Here is a 21,632-nt window from a genome sequence, read left to right as displayed (position 1 = left end):
TCATATGAAAGCAACACTGAGTCTCCCTTTGGAATTATCACATAGGGAAAGAACTCCCAGTACTTACAGTGTGAGTACAGAGCACTCCACCTGAAACATCTTCAGTTTCGTGATCATGATCACTAGTGCCAAAAGGGGTATACAGCCAAAAAGTCTCAGTGTCACACCTGTCAACCTTGATATTGAGGCAAGACAGAGGTGAGGACTCTGCTAAGCATATGGCAGAGAGAGAGCTGCTTTAGAAGCCTCACCATCTGTAAGGGATTTGTTGCCTCCTGAGCTGGTGCCGGGCCTGCTGAAGGCTGTCCCTTTAGACTGGAGGTGGGCTTTAGGGACTACATTTATGAGGAGCATTGTAGGAAGGGTCTGCTGTACCAGCGTGTAGCCGTGTGTGTCAGCAGAGCATGTAAGCCACCCCAGTGAATATTGTTGAGGTGGAAAAAAAATCTTCTGTGTATGAGGCTTGAGCTTACACATCTCAAAGAGTAACAGTTGCAGAAAGATAGAAAACAGTTTCCTGTTCCACATACACCAGCTCAGTTAAGTAGAGCTGAAAATTATGTTCCTATTTCTTCATCCTAGTCTCTTCATTGCTTTCAGTCTCTGGGAGGTATAATTTTTAGGAAGGACAGTATGACACTGAAAGTTATGACTCTTAAGTTTTATATTTATATGTTCACCTTCTATTGACAGAAAACTGGTGGGCTGTACTTGAACCTCCATTGTTCCTCAAGATAGTGGAGCTATATAAGGATGTTGTGGTCCACCTCCTGAAATTATACAAGATTGGCATCCCCAGCTCTGAAAGAAGAATCTTTACCAGTTTTCTACATACTTCTCTCAAAGTTCTGGAAATTTTACATAGGGTATGGCCTGAGTTAATTGTTGATGTTCTTTCAAATTGCTTATTTTGTCAACTATTGTGCAGTATTAAGTCCCTTTTATTTTTGTAAACTGTGGAAGTGCTCTGTTTAAGAATTCTTCTGTGAATAGGCACTACATAATTTCCTGTTAGCAATGCCTTCTGGGTGTCTAAGTCATTGGAATACTGAATTTTAGCTCGCCATGCATGTGAATATAGCTGTCCCTCATTGGCTAAGACAGTTATCAGTTTTCATGGAAACGCAAATTTAATCGACTTATTAGATTTGAGAGTACATTAAAATACATTAGACTCTGAACTTTCATTTATTGTAATTGAGACTAGAAATTGATATGGATTTATTTTAAGACTGCAGTTTAAAAAAACAAAAATTGTTGAGAGACTTATTCTTACTCCCTCCTTTGCCCAGTTTATTTGAAGGGAGTATTTACATTGGAACCCAGACATTAGTGGCAATGATGTTCTGAATTTGACAAAAGTAGCTTTCATAATTTGGAATCTTTGTTATGCTCATTGAAAGCCTATGTTTTCGTGTTGTCTTGTTAGCTCCAATAGATGCTCCTTTCCTCTTTCTGTAGTGCATTACTCTTTCCTTGCAGTTCATCTTTATGTGCACTTTGGGGTACAGGCTATTTCTTCTTAGTTATGTGGGTAGAGCATCTAGCATATCCTGTTTTGGGCATTCGTGCACTATGTATGGTTAAAAAAATAACATAATGAATTATTACGGGACTTCAGTGTATCAGATTTGATGTGGAGAGCCAGTTGAATCCTTAGTTTCAAATATTAGCAGAGAAACCTACTTCTGAAGTGCGCCTTTACACTTGGGATGTAAAATTCCATTTCATGAATTAAACGTTTGGTTTAACCAATTAAACAAGGGTGTGTGTGTGTGGCTGGGGAGGATGCTCCATCCCAGATGGGCTGGGGGGAGGGAGGAAGAGAGAGAGAGAGAGGTGAAAGAACGCTTGTCTCTTTGATTTCTTTTAGCTGTTAAAGCGATAAGTTTTGAACTCTCTTGTCTCTTGACTTACAACTCATCTGCCTTTTTCTGGCTTTTATGTTTGTTTTAGGCGGTTTTTACTTTAATAGTTTAAACACCATGGTGAATGTTTTACATAAATACTTGTTTTTCTTCCTTAGAATTTTTTCGTCTTTACTTACCAAGTTGAGTTAATTTTCTGTGGTATTGACAGAACTTTGGAATAAGATTTCATTTAAGAACCAGTCGTCTTGTGAGAACAAGATGTCCATTATAGATCCCTTTTGTAAAGCCTTTGTTGCCTGCTTGAAGGGTATTAACCCAACAAAAGTTCCAAATGCATGGTAATCTCTATCCAGGCCTGCAGGAGCTTTAAATATTTCCTGGGGTCCATAGTAGTAGAGTTTTCAGAGAAAATGGAGTTGGAACTATCTCTAGGTCTTTTAACTTCTGATCTTGGATGCATCAGAGCCAAGGTATGACAGAGTCTGAAAATCCAAAGGTAGCATTAAGGTCAGCACCAAAACATCTTTTATCTGTTTTAAGAGAATAAGAAGAGGAGATTGCAAAATCTCCCCTTTCTCCTATGAGAATAGCAGTTCCAGCAGACTTGGCACCACTTGGTGGAACTGTAAGTTGCTGAAGTAGAGGTTCCTGACCTTGGAGCTCCTAGTTCAGAAGGAGAAATCTTTATTCACAGTTCAGAAGGTTGTCTCCTCTCCATGTACCAAGTAAAAGCTAATTTTCTCCACTGAGGTTACCTTTCCTGGTTTGGTCCTTGTTCTGTGGGGGAAATGTGAAGGACTGTATTCTCTCCTTCCCATTACAGGCTTCATCTTCTACTCACCTGAACAGAAGTCCATGCCCAAACACTCCCTTATCTAGGTCACATTTTAGGGTTTTTGAGTCTGATTTGTTGTCAGGTTACATACAGTGGAAGGCTTACTTTGGGGGGTCTGAGTTTCCTTCTTCTCAAATTAGACCTGCTTCTTGCAAAGGGAAGCAATGTTGCCTAGTGGATAGAGTGCTGGACTTGGGGAAACTTTAGGTTGTATTCTGCCCTTTCCTACTGGGCGGCTGGGTGATAATTGGCTAAATCACATCACTTTTCTGTGTCTGTTTTCCCATCTGTAAAATTGCAATGTGCTTTGATATCTACTGATGAAAAGTCTTATATAAAAGCAGGGTAGTATTATTTGTTGTGGCATCAAATAGCACAGTAGTAGAGATGACTTTCTAATATTTGCATCATATGCACCTGAGAGGTCGAACATGAAACCTATTGAGGCATTTGTCTTTTCTAGTCCAGAGTTGGTTAATTGCACAGTATATGCAAAAGGAAGAGAGTGTCTGTAAGGAAGACAAAATACATGGAAGATGATATAAAAACATCTGAGTCTCCACCAGGAGGTTTTTATCTTTTCTGAGACATTTTCTCCAGAATAGTGCAGATTTGAGCTCCAGCTACTCATGGAGTTTATAGATTGCCTTGACATGCTGGAACAGTCAGCCAGTGACTGTGCAAATAGATAAATCCCTTGCAGAACTGATTGGACCTTGTATCGTTGACACCATGCTCTATCCTCTTAAATTCTTGGAACGCTCCCTTCAATAATTTGATGTGCTGCTCCACTTAAACTCATTATTTTAAGGTTAGGAGAGCAGTTCTGCAGTCACTGTTGAGTTACTCTTGTGAAACCTGCTTGTTTGACAATCATTAAGCTCTCTAAACTTCAAGTGACAATATTCAAAGAAGATAAGTTGCTTACAGGTAATAGTTCTTTGAGTTTATCATCGATACTCAGTAGACAAGACTTACTCTCTATTGCTGCCATGCATCCTTCTATAACATTTCTTAAAACATTCTATAGCTTAAGAGGAAGTCTGCACAGCCCCCTATAGCCGAACCTTTTTAGAAGGTGGGATTTGTCTGGAGAACATATGTTTGTTCTCACAAATGTCTAAAACTTCAATTAAGGTGAATACACTTATTTTTTCTTTTTGCTGCCTTCCTTGACCCCATGAATCTGATGAGAGCGTCAATCTTTTCTTGACTGTCAGGTGTTCAGTGATGCTTAATCAACACAGTGTTGCGTCGCTTATGAGATTCATATCTTCTGTTGTACTCTGAGACCCCAAGAATCAAGCCATTCTTTTACAGAGTTGTACAAAACCACAGATGTCCTTTATATCCACGGGTATCTGCATCCATGGATGTCAGGGCAGACATCTGTAGCTTATTTTTGTGGACTCAAATGTGGATACAAATTTTGTCTCTGAGCAGGGGTCTAAAAATGTGCCTCTTGAGTTGGTGCTTTTTGAAGTTCTACTACTGTTTTCTGAGAAAGAAATGCAGTTTTAAAAATGGTAGTTTTTACTGTTGCACTGCCTCTTGCAGAAATTTCAGATATGATAGAGTTGACTGTGCAGGGCATTTAATTGGAGTGGCAGACTAATGTTCAAAAGGACAGCTGGACTGAGAAATTTACAACTGTGCTGTCCCTGTTTTTATTTCTGCAATAGGAATATCACGAACATATGGCTTTAGTGCGTGCTGTAGATTACATGTAAAGTTTCTGCCTGTCCATTTGCTGCATTACATTATTATAGTGGTTTTATCTTCAGGGTGCAGAAAATGAAAGGAGTGGCAATAAAAGTTGGCCTTTTAAAAGCAAAGATATCAACTCCTGAAATATTTTAATCTTTTACATTCATGTCTCTTTCTAATCCTGACTAGGGATGTTGGGGTGGGGGTGGTTATAGCTACACTATAAGTAAAATCATGATTTTGTACTATTGCCATCCTCTCATTTGGTACCTCAGCCTACCTTGGTTACAGTAAACATAGCATAGTTAGCTACATAGCAAGTTCCATGCTCCTTCATAAAATAGCTACACACAACTGCCAGGTTGACGTCCATACCTAACATTCTGCCTTACTGTGTTGTATCTGTAAAGCCTGGAAAAATCTGGAGAGCTTACATGGCCTGTATGGTTTTTTGTTTGTTTGTTTGTTTGTTTAAATACTTTGTTAAACATTGAATACTGAGCAAAATTTTTATATCATATAATAAAGGAAAAAATTAATAATAAAAGCTATTATACTTTTTTATTCAGGTAAATGAGAGAGGACAAATCATACAGTATGACAAATTTTACATTCATGAAATACAGGACTTGATGGACATCAGAAATGACTACATCAACTGGATCCAGCAGCAGGCATATGGAATGGTGAGTTTCCTGTTTCTTTGTGTTACCTTTTAAAATATAACGGTAGCTGCCTTCTAGTCTTTGGGTACCTCTTGCTCTTCATAAAGATGCCTTCACAAATCATGGTGGCTGGTTTTTTATGCCAATATGGAATGAAATTGAACAACTTACATTTTAGGTTAATGAAGTTTTCAGAATAGAAGGAGCTGTTACTGGTCTAGTGTCTCATCTGCCACAGGCTTTCAGAATCAGCTAGGCAAGCAATTATTCAAATACATCTCTCAAAAGGTCTTTGTTAATGAAGAACCAGCATAGAATGAGGATATTTTGCATGGCACAGGATTTTACAATGGGTGTGAGGCTATTCTGCATTTTTATTAATCTGCAAGTAAATATATAATCAGTCATCATTTGAAAACTTGTAGATGCCACAAAGATTAGTGGAGTGTAATAAATAGTAGTGAAGACAGGGCAGTCACACCAGAATGATCTGGATCACTTGGTAGATTAGACCAATTCAAACAGACAAGATGTGGTGGTTATTTGCATGTTTTCTCATATCCAGTGCTTTCTTCCCAGGAAACAAGGTGGTGGAGCTCAAGCCCCAACTCCCACTACCCCCTGCCAGAACTCAAGCCCCAATCTGCCCCCGTCCCCAGGGTTAACACCACCCCCTGCAGCCTCAAACCGCTGGAACTTAAGTCTGATGATTCTTCATAGAGGTTTGATTTTAATGAAAATAATTCAGAATAATGGTCTTCAAACATGTTTGATGGAAAGTAATTCAGTGGAACCATACATCCCACACTGACATGTAAAAAACGCCTCAAATATGCAATGACTATTTTACCCCTACAACACTGGCATTGGAGGACAAAAAATATATATAAAACTCTCTCAAGGTACAAGATCATAAGACTTTCCAAATGTGCTTCGTGTTATCAGTGGCTTCGTTGTCTTGGAGTGTGGGGACACTGCTGTATGTGGTGGACCCACTGTGCCCCCATCTTCCAGCCTCAGCAGGACCCAATGTCCCTAGCAGCCACTTGCGGCTATCTGTGGTAGGGCTGTGCAGGAAGTGGGGGAGGACAGCGGGAGTGGGTGGCTGTGCTCGTGGCTGATTGCAGGGCTTCTGGCCCACTGGGTGCATTTATTGCCTGCCCTGCACTCCCTGGGGGGAACAAAAGCCAGAAACAGCCACTTAAACAAGGCTACCCATGAGGTTCACAGAGGCTCCTGGCTGAGCTGCCCTGCGGCTGTGCTGGACAGCTCTGGGCGGTATTTCACACCCTCCGCCTCCAAGGTATCCCCAGCAGCTGCATGGGAGGCCAGGCCAGAGTTGTCAGATTTTCAGAATGCTTATGAGGGACAATGCCCTCCACCTCCCCCAGAGCTAGGCACCCCTGGCACCTGCTCTACCTGCAGCCCCTCCCTTCCAGCCAGGCACCCCCAGGTTCCCCACTCTAACACAGTCTGCCTCGGCACCCCCAGGTCCCCCACTCTAACCCAGTCTGTCTCCATTCCATCAGAGCCAGGCACCCCCAGCTTCCCTCTAACTCCATCCCCTGCCACCCACTGCCTTCACCCCAACACTGACTCACCTTTTGCAGGAAAGAGCTTCATGTGAGTCTTCCACCACCACCTGCTTTTTTATAGTGGCTGCAAACTCCCCTCCCCCAATAAAATGGCAGTGGCAACTCACAGCGCTCTGCTGTGCTGAAGCAAGGATTCAGCTTAATTGGGTAACAGCTGGCTGTTGAGTCCTTGCTCTAGCATGGCAGGACGCTGCGAGTTGGAAGCGAGCAGAGCTGGTGGCAGCAACAGCAAGAACCACATATCTGCTCCTTAAGGAGTCACGTGCATGGCTCAGAGCACTGTAAAAATGGTGGTGCCAGTGCCAGTAAAAATGGTGGCAGAACACCATTCTGCAGTATTCCACCAGACAAAAAGCCTGGCTCATATCTATTCACATTGGGTATGCATGTGCTGTGTGACATGTGCACTGCTGTTGGAAAGTTTTTTACCCTAGGTGCTAAATGTAGGGTCATCTGTGGAGCCCCCTGGAGTTGGCACCATTGTAGAGCCCTATATATGACCCTGCCGACCTGACTGCCCATCAGTTCCTTTTTACCACTTGTGTGAGCTGTTGGAACTGTGGCTGCATGCTGGTTGCTGCCCCGTCTCTCTAGCTCTTTCTTGCTTAAATAGTTGTAAATAGTTCTTTAGCATAGCCATTGTTTTCTACTTCGTGTTAGGGTAGGGAAGGGGTCTCAGGGCTTCAAGCTGTGCAGCTCCTGCTTGAAGTCTCTGACAAGACGGTCAAAACTGCTATCTTCATTGTTTGGGGAAAGCTCATCAGACAAAGTGCTGAATTTGTAGGGGTTTCAAGCCTCGGATTCATAAGGAGCGGGACTTTCAAATCTTCCAGCTCCTCATGGAGTTGGCGCTTCAACTTCCATGACAACTCTGCACCTGGCTGTCAAGTATGCAACCTGTGACTTTCTGCTCCAGGCCTAACACCAAAAAAAGAGTTGTCCTGGCACCATCATTCTCCAAAGCCTTTGGCTGGGCACTGTTCCTACTCTCTGGCATGACTCCAGGACACCCAAGTCATTGGCACTGCCTCTGGTAATCTTGATGTCTTCACTGCAGGTAGCACTTAATGACTCTAGTCTAGGGCCTGTTATTCTGATGCCTTTTGCATGGCATGCATCAAGCCCAATTCTCCTTTATTCGCCAAGAGGAGAACTGGAGCTGTTAGCCCTTTGTCGACACCTGATGCATATCGGGTGGCATAGGGACTTACTGAGATGATGAATTCCCGGGCAAAGACTGAGGCCTCTGCCTGTTGTTGTATCTCCAGGGGCAGGCCTGCACTCATGGTTACACCTGTTCCGGCGTTAAGTACGTGGCCACTTGGTGTCCCAGCAGTGCTCTGAATACCAGCTTGAGCGCTTCTGGCACCATCCATCTGACTCATGGCACCAGTCACTTGTGGCACTGATCTCCATCCTGTTCCATGCATGGCTGCTTCCCTTCAAGGGTCTCCATGGCAGGTAGCTGTGATTCTGGCTCTTGAATGCACTATGTCCACTACAACAGCACTTGGCACCATGCCTCTCAAGGTCTGCCTCTGTCTTGACAACATTCCAGTTTTGGCTCTTCCACCTGTCATCCAGGTCCTGGAATCCAACTGAGGGCAGGCATGGGCATACCTTGGCACTGGTCCCACTTTGCAAACACTTCACACTCAGTCCTATCCAACCGTTCTGTCCTGGTGGATTCACACCTCCATAGAAATATGGGCACTCCTCATTGGTCCTCGCCTCAGTGACAGTTCTGGAAGCCTTGGGCATACCAACAGGTGCAGGGCATCATGCCTCCTCCTCAGCCTCTGGCCACCCCTCTGGGTCTTGAGGTTACAATTAGCCATTCTTCTCCAGACCCTCATCCTTCCACTCCTCCAGAGGAAGCTTCTTGTGCCCCCACCACCTGAACAGCCAGGGGTTTCAGTACAGACAGCACCACCATTGGCCTTCTCCATCTCCTCTCCAGATGAGGCAGTGGCGGATACCTCCATTTTGGGTCCTCCACCCATGGACTTCCAGGCATTGCAGGACCACCTTTGTTTGACAGTTACCCCCCTCAGTCTTTCTATGGAAGAGGTCACTTAGTCGGATGACCCCATGGTAGACATCCTCACCTCAGAGGGTCCTTCACATGTGCTCCTTTCATTTAACAAGACTATTTTGTCCTCTGCAACCACCATTTGGCAAACTCCAGCCTCCATCCCTCCCACTGCTTGGTGGGTAGAGTGCAAATACTTTGTACCAGTCAAGGGTTTGATATCCATACACCTATCCTCCCCATTGCTCCTTGATGGTGGATGCAGTTAATTAAAAGGAGCATCAGGATCAATGGGCTCCAGCCCCAAAATCCTAGGACTGTGTTTGAGGTGAAGACATATTCTGAGAGAGTCATTTTTTTTTTTGCATCTTGAGCCAGTAAGGAGGGGGGAGCGCATATCTATCTTTTGCTTATGGAAAATCCTAATGGCCCGATGTTCAGTTTGTTCCCACCTTCATCTTTTGGAGCTTGCTCCAAATTAAAGCAGTTTAACACTGAATGTCATACCAAAGGAATTCTTGATGGTCCTTAAAGGGTAGGAATTATTCTGTTAGCATTTCTGATTAGGCTCTGATGTGCTTTGGTGCTGTTTTCAGCATATGTATTAATGGTAGGGAGTTCCCCAGGGTATAATACCTAACACAGTGGGGTCCCAGTTATGACTGTAGTTCCTAGGCACTACAATAATACAAATAAATAATAGCAGAGGATTTTTTAGCACAGTGTCCAAAGTGTGGCAGCTGGATGAGTGGTCTGAATATGTTTTGGGTCATCCTCCCTAACTGTTCTGTCATTACTGTGTCATTCTTTTAAGGTACTCTGAGGGAAAAATTTCAGTATTGACACACAGTAAAATATTTCTCTTATTGGTAGATGAAGAACTTAAACAATGAAGAAAAGTTGAGCAAAGATTTCCCCACAGTAAGAGATTTACTCAAAAGTTGATAAAATCTCTCCCTCATCTCAGCTTTTTCAGGACTTATTCTGTATTTATCAGAAAACTGGTTTCCTGTTTTAGTCTCTTCACCCAATGTATGTAGCTGTATTTTAGATCTCATTGCAGGATGCATTTCTTCACACTATTGTCCAGTTTAGATTTAACCTCTTCAATGGTGGATGTGTTCTTCCTTTTTGGCTTTACAGATGTTTCCTGTCAAACTTTTGTTAGCCTCAACTTGGGAGGTTCCTTATGTTTTTATGATGGCTTACTAGTTAGGTTTACACGATTTGGTATTTTTACAGCTATAGCTTTCATTGGTTTTTGGGCTCAAATACTTTGGGAAAAGTTGAAAACCCTTGTTAGTTACTCTGTAGCAGGGATCAGCAACCCCCAGCGTGGGTTAGAAGAGTTGCACCTGAGCCAATTTTCATCGGTTCATAAGGTGGGAGATCAGCTCCCCGCCCCAGGCAGCCAGGCACATGCTCAAAGCCATGCCACCTGTGGATTCACAAAAGACCAGCTGATGATACCAAACCTAAACAGTAAAGCTCTGCCTCTTAATTTATTAATGAAGCTGTTGTAAGTGTTGCAAGGGGATGTGGGTTGCAAGTGCTTTTGAATAAAAATGAGAGGGAACCACCTGACAGGAGTGCAAAGTGTTTATTGACTATGTTAAACTGGGAGGGGAGGGGGACCTCACTCAGACTCTCAAGCCCAATTACAGTCCCAGGCAGTAGGTCAGTGTAAGGAGGAGGCAGTTCATGTATTCCTGTGGCAGCTCCTGAGCTGGTCCGCTGGCCAGGTGATCTGAGCAGAGGGCACCATCCTGAGGCTGTCCTTGATGATCGTTCCTGTGGCTGCATCCCTCTCTTATGGATCGTTGCCCATTCCTCATTTGCATGCCTGAGTGCCATGTGCACTCCAGTCATTTCTCACCTTTTTTTTTTATTCCTGTTGTTTACCACAGACTTTTTCCAGGCTTTACCGCCGACATTCTTCTGCACTAACTCAGGGAAGAGGTAGGGGGTTAAACCAATAACGCTTGACAGCGTAGGGAACCGGATAACACCTTTAACAGCTAAGAAGGTAGTTCATTTAAAAGCATGAGAACTGTGTCCATTTTAACCCTTTACTTGCTCATACTCCCCTTTGTCCCCAACAGTAAGTATCACAGGCTGTATGAGACCCATACATAGAGGTCAAAAAGTCAAATTTCGGCATTCCGCCTTGGAAAGGTTGCTGAGCCTTGCGCTATAGGCAGATTCATTGCTGAGATCCTGAATATGAATATGAAATGGGAGAAATCGTGTCATAATTGCTTTTTGGAGACTGAGGAGATGGATTGTTCAGTTGGTCCATAACACGTTGGCGATCTTTTGTTCTTTGTCTTCTCCAAACGTTAGAGGACCTGATTCTAAAGTCTTGTGTCAAAAAAGTTTTTTTTTTTTGGCAGGGGGGAGGAGGGCGCTAAGTCATTGCCAACTATGTAGTTGTCAGACTCTGGTAGACCAATGAACTTTAAAACACAGTCCTTCATCTGGGACCCTTTTTCATCTAGTCACTAATTCTAGCTCCGGGATCAAGTTTGGTTAATCAGCTAGCTCAGGAAGTAAAAAGCTTTATCATATGTACAATGTCTTGTTTGCTTCAGTTCTTCTTAGCTAAAATATGATTGTAGTAGTCTTTTGTTAGACTTCAATTGAAAATTGTAGTGGTCTCCCAGAAGTGGATTAGTACAGCTGTTTTTCACCCTTCTAAAGATGGAAGCAATTCTCTTCTTAAAAATACCTTCTGGTGATTAACTTGAGACTGATTGAAATGTTTTATGAACACAAATAGCACATCGTATCACAGCTTCTATTTGGGAAGCAGCTTGTCGACTCCTTGGGCTCTGTTCCAAGTCATTGGAAAAGCTCTGCTAATTCCAGTCTTCAACTGTGAGACAAAGATGAGATGGAAAAAAGACCATTCAGATCAAATAATAAAATATTATTAATATAAAAAGTTGTTTAAAAGTAATTGGGATTTTGTTTAAAGGACTTAACTGTAGTCTGAGTGATTAGGGGAAAATAATAGGTGTCACATGTTAAGCTCCAAAATGTCCATTTTGACATGGAGAACTTTCAGGGAAGTCAGTGCTTCAGAGAAGAGAGTAAGGTAGGGATGTTGGGGGGCGGTGTTAAACACCTTTTATAGTTATAATTTTGTCCATCAACTTTTGTGAGTGAGAGATTCAGACAGCCTGGCCCCTTGACTTTTATTATACTATTTTTCTTATACTTGTTTGATGTTAGTTTAAAATTTTTTTTTAATGTTCTCTCCTTGGGAAACATCTGTCTTTGCATTTAACAGAAGGCGACAGAGACACATGCAGGAAAGAGAATTTAAGCTTAAGCATTACAGCAACATTTGGCTCCCCTGTAACTAAATTCCCCTCCAAGTCCGTCTAAAAAGCTGCAAATTGTACTCCTGGGAGTATTCTGTCTCATTGTGTGTGCACAGAATTTATGGTGTGCACAGATTTCTTTGCTTCATTGCAAAAAAAAGTCTTCTAATAGGACAGTAAAGGGAATGATCACATGTGTGCATGTGAGAGAGAGAGAGAGAGACTGTGCCTGCCGCATGCTCGGTGTGGAGGGGCAGGGCTTTGGGATATTTCTGAGGGGGTAGAAGTATGGGATACGCTGTATCCCCTGAGGCAGAGCAAAAAGTCGTGACTTACCTGTTCAGTGAATTCTCCCCCTTGTTTTTAGTGAATTCTCCAGGAGCATAAAACAGTAGTAAAATTTTAAGGCTCATTTACATTGCCAGAATAATGTAAAGGAGCCTTATTCTAAAGGCTATTATGGCTTCTTAAATGCATATGATATTTTAGGAGTTAGAACTGGTCTGAATTTTTTAGACTGAAAGTGTTGTCCATAAATGGTTTGCTACTGACATTTCTGGAGATGATCAGTAATCAATATAAAGTGTGAGTTTGAATCTCTCGTGGCACTTGCTCTTTATTTGCCTATGATGTAACACTAATGGCTGCATATATTTGGTTGACTACTAACTTGAAGTAAATTAGCTACAATACTATTAGACAGAGGGACTACAATTACACTACAGTGCTCTGTCAACAGAAGTCACTGTCAGAAGAGATTTCCAAACAAAACTTCCATTGATATAGTGCAAGCCACACACAAAAGCCAATTGGGAGAGCGTGCCAGTCTGTTGACAGAGCAGCTGGACTGCCTGGCTGCTCTCTCGACAAAACAGGCACCTGGCAGTACAGATGGCAGGCCTGCCCATTGTTGTGGATGTCTGTCGAGAGAAGACTCCACCAGAACATCCACACGGCTTTTTTGTGGACAGAATCTGTCGACAGCAGTGTTTTGCCTCGAAGATTTGAGACAGAATGCCACCAGCAAAAGTGCTGTGTTTTGTGGAGATACTGTCAACAAATCACATTTTGTGTGTGCACGCTCCATGAGATTTGTTGACAAAACTCTGGTTTTGCCTGCAGAACTTTGTAGTGTAACTGTAGCCTGGGGATTTGGGAGTTGTCTCCTCCATCTTCTTCTCTATCCATTGTATTGTAGTTTAAATAAAATCGCCACAATAATTGAAACCAGCATGATTATATTATAAGAAACAAAATATTCAGAATTGCAGAGAATTTTAAAATTTTTGGCCCAGAATTCCCCCAGGAATAATGTCATTCTCTCCTAATCTTTGTGTACGATAAAATAGTTACAGGTTCATGGCAACAAATAATGATTTATCTAAGCTTGTGCTCTAACTAGTTTTTGCATGTTGAAAAAAAATCATTGTACTAACACTCTGGCATTTAACATGGTAATATGATATAGCAGCTTGAGAATGGGAAGAAGCAAAAAGCCTGCTTTTTACCTGAAGTCTTAGTGAGCAAGTAGCATTATATAGAGAGTGCCAGCATTTTAAATGTTGAAAACACTACTGATATTTTAACATTTATAATGTGTTTCCCTCAATTTAGCTTGTTTTTTTTTTTAGTTCCAACCATCCCAGAAAATTTTATAGTAACACCAGTTTTTAAAGACCCAGGACATAATAATTAAAAGTGCCTGGTTATAGTCTGGGGATTAATTCTAAGTGCAGAAATTTTTGTGTTTTATTGGCTTCTCTAATGATTGTTTTTTTTCAAAAAGTACCATACCTAAATATTTTTGTGATTCAGAGAAGAGTAATTAATGCAGACACTAATGCTGCTTTTCATTCTTAATTATTGCTGCCTTTGTGCATTGCTGTGATAGGACATCAACCATGGATTATCTGAGGTAAGCTGGGTTGTAATCTGGCTTCCTTTTCAGAGAGTAAGGAAATCAGAAATGTTGATTTAAGATCTATTCTGACAAGGATTGATTTTAGAGAATTAGATGTAAATAAGGCTTTAAATGTGTGTGGGTATAGTCAGAAAAAGTCTTTGGAAAAATTGTGCAGCTGTGTTAACGGGTTGGATATAGACACCATTGATGGAGGGAGCATAAATGTAAGGCCTTGACTACACTGCATAGTTTTGTTGGCAAAACTCAGCTTTTATTGACAAAACACTGGGGGGCATGTATATACTGCAGTGCTGCTTTTGCTGACAAACCTCTTTTTTGCTGACAGAATAAAATCCCTGTGACAAAAGAGAGAGAACTTTTTGTGACAAAGATAGAGTGACAAAATGTCAGTGTAGTCACCGTGACTGGCTTCTAGGAGGTATCCCACAATGCCCGCCATGACCACTCTGCTCACTGTTTTGAACTTGACTGACTTCCAGGTGTGCATCTCCCCTTCCATACTTCAAAGCACAAGCAAGTGTTGAAATTCCTCAGCATAGACAGCTCACATAGCTACAGCCCAGCTGAGTATGCCAGTTTTGGCAGCACACACACTCCTGCCTGGACTATAACAGAGGGGTGGATCATTGTGGTCTGTGGGGAGAGGATGCTGGGGAAATACTCTGAAGGGATTACAGAATCAAAATATTAACTCAGAATGTTGCTCTTCTTGGCAGTAAGAACACAGCAGGAGGCAAGCTGTTGCTGTGGGGTTGAAATTCAGGGAGAGAGGCAAGGGCTGAGGTTGGTGATGTCTGACATCCCTTGCCTCAGGATTCATTATTTGTGCTTGCTGTCTGTACATAAGGCAGGTCTGCACTAAAGGGAAAGATTGAACTAAGGTACACAATTCCAGCTATATTAATTTACGTAGCAAGAGTCGATTATACCTTAATTTGGGCTTCTGCTCCATCTCCACTAGGGGAGGTCAATGGGAGCCTATGCTCCTGTTGACTTCCCTTTCTCCTAATGGCAGAAGTGCTGTGGTTGATGGAAGCGACCGGTGAGTTTGATTTAACTCATCCCCACCAGGTGCTCTAAATCAAACCCTGGAAAGTCAACCTCATCAGAGTCAGTCTTACCTGCACTGAAGACATACCTGTACAGACAGTATGCTCACTTTCCCCCAACACACATGCATGTGCACTTTGTCTCTCTCACTTACACATTCTCCCCCCCTTCCATTTCTTTATCTCTTCCTTGCTGTCACACATTCTCCCCCATACACTTCAGTTGAAGGGCAGCAGGCAATTTACTAGCTTGTCTCTGGAATGAGTACATTGAGAGACCCGTGCCATGTGATGTATGTAAGGCATTGCAAATACTTCCCAAAGTACCCTGCAGCCAGTTGCACAGTGGACTATCCTCAATGTACTTTTCTTTGTGTCAGTGCAGGAGCTTTTATTGTGAATGCACTCTGCTGACACAAGGAACATTATGTAGACATGCAACAGCATTTTAATGGAAGCGGTGGCTGTATGTTGACATAACATGTATTGACAAAACTCTAGACTACAGGGACTTAAAGCGCTTGAAAATCTGCAAACGTTACAGGTTCAAACTAGGATCTGCAAATGAAAACACTTTCTGACTTCCATATCTATATCAGTAATAAAGATTTAGAAATGATCCAACTGTTTCGTTGCTGAAACAGTAGAATTCAAAACTCTACTACCCTTTCCCACAGCAATATTTGTTCTGCATTGACAAATAAAATCTAGTCAACAAAGATGATATATTGAATGAAGTAATACCATTTTTACAATCTTTTTTTCTGACTATAACCACACTTAAGTACCATAATTCTGCGCACTAATGTTTTACTTTTTGATTCCAGCTAACAGAAAATCCAGTTACAATTTGCACATACCCTTTTGTGTTTGATGCACAGGCAAAGACAACACTTCTGCAAACAGATGCTGTCTTGCAAATGCAGGTAAAAAGTATTTCCCTCTTTCTAAACATCTTTTTTAAAAATATCAAAGGACTAAAATCTGTTAACTATTTTGACATCTAATTTTGTTTTTCTGCTTTTGTGAAAGTAAATTGTGCGATGTAAATTTGGGGAAGCTTATTTGTCTCCCCTTCATATTTTGAATCTGCTTGAAATTGTATTGTTTGGTGATCTGTGTAAATTATCTTTTGTCGCAACTTCTCTCCTTTTCCCTAGCTAGGTGGCACTTTATCTGCCAAATGATTGCTTATCTCAAACTATAGTAGGCATTGTCTCACTTACATCTGCAATGTAATAGGACATTGACAAGGCGTGAAAATGGTTTAACATGTATTCTTGTAGGAGGGTTGGACTGAACTTTTTAATATGGAAAAATTGTTGCTAATGAAGATTTCATTTTTGATGTTGGCCGTCATTGGTTCTTTCCCTGTTAGTTGCCATCAAATTACATACTTGCTATTTTTAGTTATTTCTCTTCTGCATTAATCTGGATTAAAGCTAATTCATAAATATAGCAGCTGTAGAAAGTACTCTGTCTTGTAGGCTGTATCTGTAAGCATGAGCTGTGTTCACCTGAACTTGTCAGTTATGCTTATTTGTGGTCTTTGTTTCTGTCTGAGCAACACTAAAACATGTTAGTAATTCTGAAATGATGGACTGTTGCTATGTTCAACAGTTGGTATTCTGTACAATACAAACCTGCACAACTGTGATAAAGGGGTCATGAATTATGTAAATCACATATATATAGAGGACAGTGAGTGGGGGAAAAAAAAGATAAAAGTGAGTGACTGAAATAATAGTTCCAAATACTCTGTTTAATTGAACTGCTCCCTGTCCTCCACATGCCCATTTTTTTTTAAATATTGCCTGAGGATAAGAGCCTGTCTTCATTCTGAAGATAGATGAGAAAGAGGCTCTGTGCTTGCATGACATACACTCCTCTTGAAAAATATTAATTCCTGTAATCTCAATAAGGCTGTGGTTACACTTGGCCAAAACTTCGAAATGGCTGAGAGGAATAAGGGGATTTCGAAATGTGTGGGGTCCTTTCAAAAAGGACCCCTGTGTAGGTGCGCTGAGCTGCATGCGTTCAAAAGCGGTGCTTTCAAAGCTCCGTGGCCAGAAGTGTCCTAATGCTAATGAGGCGCTGAATATTCAATTCAGCGCCTCATTAGTAATCTTCAAAATGGCCATTTGCATGGCCATTTCAAAGTTTTGGCCAAGTGTGGACACAGCTTAAGTTAATAAATAGAATTTTGAATGCGCTTTCAAAGCTTGTATTCAACGCTCATGCTCAAAAATCGGCAATTATTAAGTGAGGAGAAAAATAAATGAAAATTTAGGGAAAAGGTTCATCCTATGCCTGTGTCCATTTACAGAATAGATTATGTTTAATGGTACCTTTTACCAGATATTTGGCAATCTTGTAGGACCTCTGCTCCATATTCAGAATAGTTGTGACAGTATTTTGTTTAATGTGATATTTCATGTTAAAGAGCAGAAGGAAAATGTTGTTTATCCAGTGAAAGAACATGCAATTCAAATGATATAAACAGAACTGCTAAGGGAGAGATATGAACAAATTTCACTCTGTTAAGCCACTCCTTAATGCTTTTTTATACCAGATTAATATTTTTACCTCCTCAGACTTCATTTGCCACCAGTTTTCAGTGAACTTTGGATGGGCTGTCATGTGTTTTCATTTTTATTTCCGTTCTACGGAAATTTTTTATTTACTGCTTTTAACTCAGAATGTATGAAACTGTTGAAGAGCACTGTTGAATTTGTTGATGTTAGAAGTAAGTATATCTGCTCAGGTTAAAGGGAAGAAAAGAGCACTAAACCTTAAATTGTAACTCCCAGCTATGGATGGTAAATAAATGCCTTTCTAGCTTTTAAATGTTTGCTTTTTCTTACATGGCCTGTTAGTTATTACGGTTACTAAGGCGTTTACTCTTTTTTTTTTTTTCCAGATGGCTGTTGACCAGGCTCACAGACAGAATTTCTCATCTATTTTTCTCCCTGTATTTGAATCTGTCAATCCTTGTTTAATATTAGTGGTGCGCAGAGACAATATTGTAGGAGATGCTATGGAAGTCCTAAGAAAAACTAAGAATGTAGATTACAAGAAACCACTCAAGGTATCACCAGTTTATGTTGTTTAAATATCCTTAATGTAGTGTTAAATCAGATCATAATTTTTATTTTAGTATCTATTATAGGTTATCAAATTTAATATATTTTTAGATTAAATGTGATTTGTTTTGCACTTCCTCTTTATATTCTCTAACTGTGAAGTACCCATTTCAGGTTATTTTTGTAGGGGAAGAAGCTGTTGATGCAGGAGGTGTCCGCAAAGAATTTTTTTTGCTAATCATGAGGGAGTTGCTTGATCCAAAATATGGAATGTTTAGGTACTATGAAGAGTCCAGGCTCATCTGGTTCTCTGACAAGGTACATGTTACTGTGCAATGAATGAATGAATCATCTCGACTCACAATGATACTGTATCACCTACTGGACTGTATTAGAATTCTAAGGAAATATTTCTAAGGGAGAAGCTGAGTAAATTGGCCAAAAAGGAGGCTGACTCCTCTCGCTGCTGAGTTAAAACTCCTCCATTCATCACATGTTCCACTAAAATTCTGCCATTTCTCATTAATATCCCATACCACACTTCCCATGAAATTGACAAGTATAGCAACCAAAAATGCCAGGAAAAGTGAGGTGGTACAAATAGTTGAAACTCCATAGGGCAGGGCAGCAGAGAAAATTAGGCTACATTGTGTCTGACAGCTTCAATTCCCTTTAAAAAGCCATGTGTACAGAGCTTATGTAAACAGTGAAATCCAGAGATGTGGCTTATGTTCCTGCTGTGTTGTTAACCAAGTGTGTGAGCAAGTCAATAAAGCCTACATTTTCAAATCTAGAACACCTCATGAACACATTTTGTGTCCATCATGAACACATTTTAAGTGGCATTTTTTATATCATGACCCTAGTTTTCAAAAGATAAAGTAATCAATTTAAATCCATTAAAAGCACTATTCTGTTGAAATATGTAAACACATTTGACACTGTAAGAACTCTTCAGAAGCCCAAAAAGTGCTGAGCGAAACTTGGATGTCAGTCTTTCTCATATTGTTAAAAACCTACCTGTTTCAACAATATCTTTGAAATAAGATTATATTCTTATAGAAAATAAATATGAAATAGAATATAAACCTATTAAAATAATAGAAATGGAAGGGATGACAAGAGGTCATCAAATCCAGTCCCCTGCCCTCATAGCAGGACCAACCACCATCTATGTTATTCCTGTTTATATATTTATCCAGTATGTCCTTAAATATCTCTAATGATAGAGATTCTACAACCACTCTAAAAGATCTGGAGAAATTAAGGAAGAGTTATGAACATTTTCCTCTAATAATTTGAATATACGTATAGTTATTTTTTCCTGACAATTTCTAAGACTCCCTGAGGCATGCAGTCCCCTTTTTCCTCTCCCATTAGAGTCAGGAAGGCAGATCTATGAAGTTGGAAGGGAGGAAAAATGCCAGTTTTAACCAGTAGCGCATTCAAGGGTAAACCCATGGGTCAACAGAGCTACTCACTTCTCTTCTGGGGAATATGGTGTTCGGTTTGTTAGTTCACCCACCTTTTTTTACTCCTTCACCTTTGTTTGAAGCTAATGCTTCCCACTCAACATGACAGATTGTCCTTTCAAAGTCAATACATAGACTTTTAGAAAAACTAAATATTTTTAAGCCACAATTTTTAATTTGGCTTTGACAACAGAAAGTGACTGAAAAGACAGATTGGCCCTTCGAGCAGCTCAGCAATGCCCTCTCCTTACATCTCACTAGTTCTAACTGTCCCCAGAGAGTACCTGGTTTACTTTTGTTCCCCAACTAATCCTTCCCGCTGCGTAACACACTTGGAGTACGGTTCGTGAGGCTGCGGCTATACCCCAGAGAGTGCTGATGAGTACATCAAAAAGACCCAGCTGGTACAGAGAATGGTGGCTTTGGACAGGTTGGGGCAGGGAGCATTTTCCTCTTCACAACACATGTTCAAAAATACGCTTTTTCTTTTTTTAAATTAAGACAAATGTTTTAATTCTTCTGTTTTCTGTTCTTAGACATTTGAAGACAGTGACTTGTTCCATTTGATTGGCGTCGTCTGTGGATTAGCAATATATAATTTCACTATTGTAGACCTTCATTTCCCCTTGGCTTTGTACAAGAAGCTATTGAGTAAGAAGCCTTCCCTAGATGATTTAAAAGAGTTAATGCCTGACGTTGGCAGGTGAGCCAGTATAAATTTAATAATAAGTAGTGCATCATCTTTCTTATTAAATGCCGTATGTAGTTTCCTGTAATGTGTAAGGAATTTAATAGCTCACTAAGTAGACACACATCTCTAATCTGAATAATACAATTAGTTTAAAAATTTAGTATGGATTTACACTACTGTTTTATAAACTCCTTTTTTCATGTGCTTAGTTTTGCGATTAAGAATTATTTCCTGTTTGGAACCTAATATTTCCCCCTTTTTAAAATTCTTGAATTCAGACATGCATGTTTATAAATGTAACTCTTCTTACTTCGACCTTAATCTCAATTATAGTCAATCTCTTTAATTTCTAATGCAGATACATTATTTTGCTTATTTCAAAAACTATGTTATTAATTTGAACTTCATTTTTCATTTGCTGAGGCTATATAGCTAATAACTGTTTTTGGCATATTTCTGTTTACTATTTGACTTGAAAACAAAAATATTCAAATAACTTATTTTTAACATTTTAATTATCGTACGTATGTTGTTTTTAACAAAAAAAAAAAACCCACAACATTTCAATCACTTCGCAAATCATACTCCTTTGGGAAGGATCAAAAGGTGCCTTATGGGCTATTACACATTTTGCTCAATAGCTTATACATGTAGTGTCCCATGTTTCCATCCACTTATGTTCAACATATGCAAGGCAATTAAGGGAAGCTAAGATATATTTTGGGTTGCAGCTCTGCCATCTTCTGCCTACCAAAGGAATAAAGGCAGTCTTTTGTGTTATGGCTAGGTCTAAAGACAGATGCCTAGAGATGACAAGCTAGAGAAAATAATAGTTTTTAAAATGTAATGGCATGTAAGGTCATCAGAATTCAATAATATAAATTCCATTCCCAAAATATAAAAAGAGGACATGCAATTTAAGCTTCTAAATTTATATTTGGTTTCTTAAATAAGGCTTAGATGTGTTTTTTTTTTTTAAATGCTTAACTCGCCGAACTCTCCTTGAAGTCAATGAGAGACTTCTCATAGAACTAGCTTTTTATTACCAAATATTTCCTCTGTCTGTATACTTTTCACTTACTACTTAGAGTATCAACAAGTATATTTCAGTTACTGAGATGAAGGATCAGGCTGCTGTCATCCTATTTTTCTCAGTACCCTGCCTCTTTTCCCATTCTAAGCCCTTTTCCCCTTTCAAACTCCAAAATTTGAGTCCTTTTACCTTGCTTATGCACAGGCAATTGGAAGGAATTGAAGAAATTAAAGACAAGCAAGAAAATGTTCAATAAGCTTTGTGCTGCATTTCAACTTAAATGAAATGTGGATCAGTGGAAGGTTTCCTAATGTTGCACTTCTAAATGCTAGTCACCTAAGTTAGAAAT

At 40.3% G+C, this 21,632-nt stretch overlaps 1 protein-coding gene across 5 annotated transcripts in view; it reads left to right on the top strand.

Annotated features, from left to right (window-relative positions):
- HERC4 (HECT and RLD domain containing E3 ubiquitin protein ligase 4) overlaps positions 1–21,632 on the top strand; it is a 76,441-nt gene that overhangs the window by 38,205 nt on the left and 16,604 nt on the right. For 4 of the 5 annotated variants that reach the window (XM_075000202.1, XM_075000204.1, XM_075000203.1 and 1 more), the window contains 6 exons: positions 694–866; positions 4,983–5,099; positions 15,832–15,930; positions 17,925–18,092; positions 18,262–18,405; positions 20,096–20,262. In XM_075000202.1, coding sequence (XP_074856303.1) covers positions 694–866; positions 4,983–5,099; positions 15,832–15,930; positions 17,925–18,092; positions 18,262–18,405; positions 20,096–20,262 — 868 coding nt within the window. Of the gene's footprint in view, positions 1–693; positions 867–4,982; positions 5,100–15,831; positions 15,931–17,924; positions 18,093–18,261; positions 18,406–20,095; positions 20,263–21,632 lie in introns of those variants that run through there. The other variant, XM_075000206.1, reaches the window with a different exon arrangement.

The sequence above is a fragment of the Carettochelys insculpta genome, chromosome 7 (genome assembly GCF_033958435.1).
Source record: "Carettochelys insculpta isolate YL-2023 chromosome 7, ASM3395843v1, whole genome shotgun sequence".
Lineage (NCBI taxonomy): Eukaryota > Metazoa > Chordata > Testudines > Carettochelyidae > Carettochelys > Carettochelys insculpta.
The sequence above is the reverse complement of the archived record's forward strand: the minus strand, read 5'-3'. Positions and strand labels throughout refer to the sequence as shown.